The 8818-nt window shown below is 37.3% G+C and overlaps 1 protein-coding gene across 2 annotated transcripts; it reads right to left on the reverse strand.

Moving 5' to 3' along the window:
• Positions 1–1094: 1094 nt before the first annotated feature.
• On the reverse strand, positions 1095–7266 carry LOC123962003 (NFATC2-interacting protein-like). Of its 2 annotated transcripts, none has more exons than XM_046037876.1 (9): positions 7228–7266; positions 5340–5438; positions 5084–5144; positions 4840–4993; positions 4605–4685; positions 2931–3216; positions 2684–2828; positions 1951–2075; positions 1095–1848 (listed from the first exon to the last, which is right to left on the reverse strand). In XM_046037876.1, the coding sequence occupies exons 1-9, from the start codon at positions 7237–7239 to the stop codon at positions 1687–1689; spliced, it is 1125 nt and encodes a 374-aa protein (XP_045893832.1). In that variant the 5' UTR covers positions 7240–7266; the 3' UTR covers positions 1095–1686. The 2 variants fall into 2 exon arrangements, with proteins under 2 accessions (XP_045893832.1, XP_045893823.1); XM_046037867.1 differs by lacking the exon at positions 7228–7266 and adding an exon at positions 7137–7181.
• Positions 7267–8818: the final 1552 nt, after the last annotated feature.

Raw genomic sequence — 8818 nt, forward strand, 5'->3', positions numbered from 1 at the left:
CCCCCCCCCCCCCCCCCCCCACACACACACACACACACACACATTTAGAGATAAAATGCCACATAAAATGAGAATGATAAAAGATATTTTAATAAACCCTCAGTAAATGTCGCGCTATTAAACCTAAGAAGCAGTGTGTAAAGTTCTATGATCTAACTGCCTTCAAGGGCCAGGAAAAAAACATTTTCTGAAAATGATTGTTAAAGATTAGCATTAGAAACACACTTAGCATAAACATTACAGTTTGTCACACGAACACATCTCTGATAATATATGATATATGAACTAGCTAAACAAACTTTAAAACGAGATATGATTTAATAGAGTTTTAAAAAGAAATAGATTTACATAGATGAAATTTACTTGATCTGTGGTTAACAGACTTGGTATAAAATAGACAAATAATGTTTATTTATATATAAACCAAGATTGTTTTGCACATTTTATAAAAGCATGGTAATAATAGTTGCAAAATAACTTGAAATTTGATTTGAAATTGACAGAGTGATTCAAAATCATGTACATTTCAGAGGGAAGTATTGTACTCTCTGCTGCACTGCATTTATTTCAGTTAAATTTTCAGATTTTTAATCTAAACCTTACTTATCGATTAAATCTGATGTACTGTTACAGATTAAAGTATCCAACAGTACATTAGAAAGTACTTAAAACAAGCTAGAGCATTAAAGTGCCGCTTACATGTTAATGTATCAGTAATAATAATAATCCAATTATAACATCAAACACTGCAATAAGTCAGTTGATTGGACAGACGGTTATTTCCCTGACTGAGTCCGTAAACTCCTTTTATAGGAGAGACTTTCCTGAACTGTCTTTTAATTAAGTGTTTCCTGGTTTGATTGTGCATCTTTAGTGCTTGATGTTTTGTCTTTGCACTTATAAAAACACTTTGTAACATGGTTTTGTTTTGAAAAGTGCTCTATAAATAAAGATTATTTAAAATAATTGTTAATAACTGGTTCAAGATTTACGCAAATTTTTAAGCAAAGATGCCAAAACTTTACCCTGTTCCAGCTTCTCAATTCTGAAGATTTAGTTTGTCTTACATGATAATAAAACAGAGTCTCTTCGGGTTTTGGGACTGTTAGTTGGGACAATTTATTCATCGGCATATGTATCACACACTTCTGTACACTTGAGCTTAAAGTTGTATGGACATTATTCACATCCTCACATTTTGTGAACCCGACAATTCAATCAGTCAATCAGAGAGAAAATAATCTGATATGATCTCACCTGTTCAAAGGTTAAATAAGACACATGACGCAAAAACACATTTGCAGGAATAATAGATTTGTTTTGCCAGCGTACACTTCAAGGTCTTCTGGTTTCAAGTCTATGTTGAGTTTGTTTTTGATGTTAGACAAACAGCCGCTGACCTTTTAGTTCAGGTAGATTTTGAATACAGCAGCGTTTTGACTTTATAGTTACTTTTGCTTTGAACCATCTGAAAGCTAAATGACTTAATATTACCTGAGAGTTTTCTTACAGAGTAACGTCTACTCATTTTATTATTATTACTTTCAATAACAATAAAAAAGTCAGAAATAGAAAGTTTTGTACATTCACAAAAACATTAAAATAAGTTTAGAATTGTATAATAATAATAATTAATTACTAATTAAGTGATTGTTTACATCGACATCTACAAAAAAAGCTTGAGGCTTAAATCCAGACTTCAATGATGTCCCCGTCCTCCATGTCGAGCTGAGCCGGCGTCTGAAAGGGTGTGACTTTGGAGCCGTCGAATTGGAAGCGGACCTGCCTCTGGGCGCCGGCAGACATCTTGGACAGATACTGGGAGAAGATGGAGTCCAGCGGCGCGTCCTGAAACACAAATAACATTATCGGTTTGTGTCCTGCTTCTGAAAACAAACACAAAGAGGAGGATGACGGTGATGATGGGAAGAAGAAGAGGAGCGAACGAACTCTGTGCAGAGAGAACTCCTGTGAAGAGTCGCGGTCTTTGCTCTGCAGCCTCACAGAGATGAAGCTGCTGCTGCTGCTGCTGTCGTCGGCGCCATCTTTGTCCTCCGCTGCCATGACCACACACTCTGCACACGAGAAAGAGCTTGGATTATGGATTTACATTCTCTGCAGTCTTTTCAGGGTTCTTGCACCATTTTAAAAATAAAATTCAGAGACCTTTTGAGACCCCGCAGGTACCCTGTACTGTGTGTAAGATATAACATTGTGAGCATGTTAGCAGATGTTTGTGTCTCAGCTGAGAGGAGGTCAAGGGTAATAATGTGTTGCCCTCTGGTGGAGAAATGAAAAACTGCATGTGTGTTTGACTTGTTCCCAGAGAACACCTGCACAAAATCATGAAACAGAAATAAACAATTTTATTTAAAGCCCTTCGGTCATTTTCATTGTTTATGTTTTCAAAACAACTTTTCCACTGTAAGAGATCTTTTAAGGTTCACAACTACACAACGTCGGCGACAACTCAGAAACACTGAGGAAGGCCATGAGATGTGGCTGAAAGCCTTGGAAACACATAATAAGTTGGACCTTGTGGCAAAAACTGTCGAGTTTCCAAACCTTCAAGGTTCAATCATTTATTTATCATTATCAAACAAAATGAAAACTGTTTGAGCATCATGACGACAACAAGTAAAAAATGAAAGAGAAGAATGAGCTCGTGTGTCATGTGACCCACCTATGATGTCAGCGATGCCGAGGCCGAGCTCTCTGACGGTCGAGTGTGTCGGAAGCTCCACCTCGTCCCTCATCAGCAGGAGGCGAGGGGGAGGGACGTTAAGGATGACGGACAGCTGGGTCACCACATCTCTTAAAGCTGTCGACTAAAAGCACAAAGCACGTTTGAGACAAACAAAAAGGCGACATCATCCTGTACTACTTCGCGTATGCCGATGTTTTCTGCAACGTCTCGTCTGCGTATGTACCGGCAGCACCGGGACCTTGTGGACGTCTGTTCGGCAGCGGATCTTGAGGGGGATCTCCCGGGCCGAGGAGCTGTACGGAGAATCCTGAAGTCCGGGGTTAGGGTGCATGACGATGACGTCATCATCGGTAGGGCTCATGACGACGACGTCATCGTCGGTATGGTTCATGACGATGACGTCGTCGTCGTCGTCGTCCGGAGACGGGAGGCCTCGGCGGGGTCTGGACCTCTGGTGAGGTTCAGGAGACAGGAGGGAGTTGACCGCCCGGAGCTTTCTGTCGATCTCACTGAGGAAGACACGAGGTCACTGCTTACACACCAACACACTACTTTGTTCCTGAACACGTCTTCTTTCAGACGTCTGGAAAGAAAAAGTCCATTCAGCAGTTTATTTTACTGCAGTTTGTCTGTGTGCGTATCATCCCCCGTACAGTTGGCACGCTCTCTCTCTCCTGCACAATGCTGTCGGAAATATGGTTACTTCTTTTCTACCAGCAACCAATCGTGAAAGAACAGATTTAATCTAAACGTGAAATCTTATTGGCTAGTGTCGATTTCTGACAACGTGATGCTGTTGTTGTTAAGGATCTGATTAGATACTGGGTCTGTAAATATTGATTGTCGATAAAAATGTGTAGAATTGAACAACACACATCTTTACAGGCCGTTTTCTCAAAATAGGTTTTGCCTCTGCGCCTGAAATTTCCACTTTGCAGTTGTTACAGACAGAAAACTTTCCAGTTTTATTCCCGACTATAAACAGTGAACACACACTTAAAACTACTCTGTCAATTTTAACTTCAGCTGACTTTTCAGAGGCAATTAAACTGCCGTCAGGGAATAAACTTGAAACTAAATATTCACATGCTTTCAACATTTAAAAATAATAATAGTAAACTGGATTTATATAGCACTTTTCTAAATACTCAAAAAGGCTTTTCAGGGGGAAAGATTAGTCAAAAAGAAAATAGAGGGGAAGGAAGTCGACCTTCAACGGGTTTCAACAGTTTCCACCCCAACTTAAACTGCATGTTCCAGACAACATTTCACATGCAAAATTTTAAACATATTTTAGGCATTGTAACCTGTTTATCATAATAACGATGATAGAGCTGCAACAATTAATCGTTTATTTGTCAACTATTAAATGAATCTTGATATTTGGTCGGTTTGAATAATTTTTTAAGAAACAAAGAGTAAAAATTCTCTGATTTCAGATTCTTAAATGTGAATATTTTCTGGTTTCTTTCCTCCTCTGGGACAGTAAACTGAATATCTTTGGGTGGTGACCAACGAGACATTTGATGACATCCATCTTGAGCTTTGAGAAAGACACTGATGGACTTTTTTCACCATTTTCGGACATTTTATAGACAAAACATCTGATCGACTAATGGAGAAAATGAAAATAATCGTGAGTTTGCAGCCCTAAATAATAACAAAAATACTCAAACATATACAGCACTTTTCAAAATAAAGCTAAATTGCAAGCTTTTGTCGCCTTTATTATAGTTATCATCTTACTTAATAGTATTTTCCTTATTTTTGTATTTTGCTGCATCCACCCCATGAATTCAGCTATATAAACAAAGTTATAATTCACCATAATAATCACGCCACATACATATTTAGTCCAGAAGAGTGAGCTGCAGCTGAGCAAAGACTCCAGACTCACCTGATCTTCTGTTTGACCTGTCTGGACTGTTTCTGGACCGGACTCTCTGGAGGAGGAGGAGACGGGCTGCGAATGGCTTCTCTGAAATAAAAAGGAAGAAAAGAACTTCATGTTAAATGAATCTTAAAAGTTTGACTCGTTATTATAACAAGACGTGACTGAAATATAATCTGCAATAAGATCTGTGCTGTGTTGGGAACTAAAAGACTGGCTTCACCTGAGCTTCACTACTCACGGTTCTGTTCTCTTCTCCAGGCGTTCTGGTTTGTTCTCCACATCTTCTGCTTCGTCGTCATCAGAATCACTGAAGGTGATGACGGCGGGGGCTGACGATGCCGTCGGTCCTCGAGATGAAAACCGCGACCACAAACTCTCGTCTGCCCCGTCGTCTGCTCGGAGACAGAAACAGTCGTCCTCACAGCGTTAAACATCACCTGCCGCTGAGTTTCACTTCAAGCTCTCGATTAAACTCTTTTTACCTGCGTTTTCCTTTTCAGTGAACACTGCCGCCATCGGCTTCAGCTGCAGACTGCTGCTGACCTGAGAACAAAACCACAATACTATAATCATAATAAACTTTATTTGTACGGCAATTAAAAATTCACCCTTCGACATGCAGAGCAGGGGAACCGGGGATCGAACCACCAACCTTCTGGTTAGCGGACAACCCCTCCGGCCCCAGAGCCACAGCCGCCCTATTTCCCTTTCCCTTCCCCAGCTGGGTCGTAACATTACCTTGTTGGAGTAAACGGGCACCGGGACGATAGCTGAAGGGTCCAGGATGCGCCGGCGTTTTGGCGGCGGCTTCACAGCCTGCAGATCACTCTCAGACACCTGGGAAACAAAGGCACACACTGTGCTTTAACAAATATTGCACCTCCGTTAACATATTGGGATTCAGATTAGATTTAAATTGATTGTTAATCCCTAAAATGATCATTTTTAAATGGTCTCTGGAGTGTGTTTGAGTGATTAGGGGGATGTTGTGACACTTTTTGGTTGTCGATAGACATGTTTCTAAGGCCTTCCCCTGAAAACCTGATGTGATCCATCTGTGTTGTTGCTGCAGTTTATTTAATAACATGTTATTGTAGAACTGAGTGATTCTACAGGAGTTCATTAAACTAAATTTAACTCCACACACAAATGAAACAGAACAATTTCAGTTTTTAACAGAGGTTCCCCTCGCTAATCCCCTCATTTTTAAATGATTTACAAAAAGATCTAAAGATTTTTGACATTAAAACACAAACCAAACATCAACCTTGAAAGAGGTCACTTGTAAAGCCCGTTAGATATTTAGACAAGCTTTCTGTGGCCTCCAGGCAGCAACCTTGAAATGTCACAGTCACACACACAGTGTCCACAGCAGTCAGTCATAGAATAAAAAAATTCTAATGAGCTTTATTGGCATGAATGTATAGCAACAATGTTGCCAAAGCTACATATAAAGTACATAAGGACAATTAATTTCATTAGATAAGGAAATAAAACAGCAAAAGTTGTGTTTGTGTGTGTTAATTATTAAAATAAAATAATAACAATTCAAAAATATAAAAATTCTTTAAAAATAAATATTAAAAAAAGTAAATAAGGAAAACAATAAGCGTGTGTGTTAGAAAATTAATAATATATTAAATTTAAATATATAAATAAAACAGTAAGTGTAGGTTAGAAAATAATATATTAAATTTAAATAAATAAATAAAACAGTAAGCGTGTGTGTTAGAAAAAAATTTTTATATATTAAAAATTTTAATAAACTAATTAATGACAGTGACGCGCGTGTGTTAAATAAATAAATAAAATCTAAATATATTAAAAATGAAAATAAAATAAATAGATAAAACCTTAAACGTGTGTGTATATTAATAGATTAATTTAAAAATAAATAAATATCTTCTCTTCATGCAGGTTATTCTGCTCAGTTTTTGTTTCTAGAGGTGTTGGGTCAGGTTTTGGTCACGTGGCGTCATACTGATGCGTTTGTAATATTCCCATCACAACAAAGTGCCTCCACAACTAAAAATAAACCTCTCACACTTTAACATAAACTGAACATTACAACAGGGCCGGATTTCTAACGCCTTACGGATATCACGGCCTTAGACAGCACTGCTTTGAGCTGGAACAGGTAAACAAAGTGGAAACTGGGTTAACATCACTTTCACTTAACGTTAGCTAAGCTAAGCTAAGCTAAGCGTTAAACTAATAGCTAGTTAACGGTTTTGAATGGGGTTTGGCCCCGTCTTAGTTACACTTTCACGTCTAATTACAAAGTGTAAAGCTTTGTTCACGTGGTTAAATCGTTAAATTTAACCGTCACTATCACCAGTGACTCGAAACGAAAGCGAAAGCGGTGTCGCTCCCTGCGGTTTAAAAACGTGCTTTTATTTTGAAAAACAGTGAAACTAACGGCGCTAACCTCCCGATGCTAATGTTCACTTTATTCACTCTTTGGTGTGCTTTTCATCTCTTTCTGTGGCCTCGCGCCCGATCTGTTCACTTTCCGCTAGTAGCGAGTTGACTTACAACAACAATATCCTTCTTATTTTTCGACATCATTCGCCGATTGATTGGCTTTTAATCAATAAAACGCACTGCAGATCTGTCAAACACTCACCGCGTCCGCCATGATTGTTTCTTTCCCCCCGCAATACTGATGCGTTCAAGGACTGTGGGATATAATGAGTCATTTAACGGGATTTTCCCATCCGTAGTGTTGCGTTCACGTACGCACGAAATATACTTAACACGAATGAAGGCGCAGAAGTTAGATACACAGTTTATTTAGCAGCAGCAGTACGTTTACTCACTACTGTACTACTACAGTACTGTACTTAGGTACACTTCTGAGGTACTTGTAGCCTACTTTACTTTAAATGCATTATGATATTGTATATCATTATAGGTTAAGATATATAAAGTAACGGAGTACTTTACTCAATACTGTACTACTACAGTACTGTACTTAGGTACACTTCTGAGGTACTTGTAGCCTACTTTACTTTAAATGCATTATGATATTGTATATCATTATAGGTTAAGATATATAAAGTAACGGATTACTTTACTTTACAGTACTCAATACTGTACTACTACAGTACTGTACTTAGGTACACTTTTGAGGCACTTTAAATAAATTATGATATATTATTTTAGGTGAAGATAAGAATGTGCTGGTGTCCAGGTTGACATTCAGATACCCAGCAATAATTAAAATTAGCTCATTCACGTGACGCACAGATCAATAATTAGAATTAAATGATAATATACAGTAGCCTATGTATATGCATTTATATATGTGTTTTGTTTATTTTGTATATGTGTATGTATAATGTATATATGGATACAGTGCTGTACAAGAGTACAAGAGTACAGGTGTGAAAAAATGCTGTGAATTAAGAATGCCTATTCACAAAAATGCATGTTAATAGATTATAGTTATCAATTAAAAAAATAGAAAGTGATTGAACAAAAGAAGAATCTAAATCTAATCAATATTTGGTGTGGCCACCCTTTGCTTTCAAAATAGCATCAATTGCTGATGCTGTATAACTACACTGAACAAAATAATAAACGCAACACTTTTGTTTTTGCTCCCATTCATCATGACCTGAACTCAAAGATCTAAAACTTTCTCTACGTTCACAAAAGGCCTATTTCTCTCAAATATGGTTCACAAATCTGTCAAAATCTGTGTTAGTTAGCACTTCTCCTTTGCCGAGATAATCCATCCAGCTAACAGGTGTGGCATATCAAGGTGCTGATCATACAGCATGGGGATTGTACAGGTGTGTCTTAGGCTGGCCACAATAAAAGGCCTTAGGCTGGCCACAATAAAAGGCCTTAGGCTGGCCACAATAAAAGGCCACTCCAAAATGTGCAGTTCCATCACACAGCATATATATATATATATACACACACACACACACACACACATATATACATATATACACATATATACATATATACATATATATACATATATACATATATACACATATATACACATATATATACACATATATATACATACATATATATATACATATATATATACATATATACATATATATATATACACACATATATATATATATACATACATATATATATATATATATATATATATATATATATATATACATATACATATATATATATATACATATACATATATATATATATACATATACATATATATACATATA

This window comes from Micropterus dolomieu, linkage group LG02 (assembly GCF_021292245.1).
Source record: "Micropterus dolomieu isolate WLL.071019.BEF.003 ecotype Adirondacks linkage group LG02, ASM2129224v1, whole genome shotgun sequence".
Classification (NCBI taxonomy): domain Eukaryota; kingdom Metazoa; phylum Chordata; class Actinopteri; order Centrarchiformes; family Centrarchidae; genus Micropterus; species Micropterus dolomieu.

Coding starts and splice junctions, on each gene's coding strand:
- LOC123962003 (XM_046037867.1), bottom strand. CDS start 7,169: ATGATGTCGAAAAATAAGAAGGATATTGTTGTT. Junction 4,994..5,083: donor CACTGAAAAGGAAAACGCAG/GTAAAAAGAGTT, acceptor GTCTCCGAGCAG/ACGACGGGGCAGACGAGAGT. Junction 1,849..1,950: donor AGGAGTTCTCTCTGCACAGA/GTTCGTTCGCTC, acceptor TTTGTGTTTCAG/GACGCGCCGCTGGACTCCAT.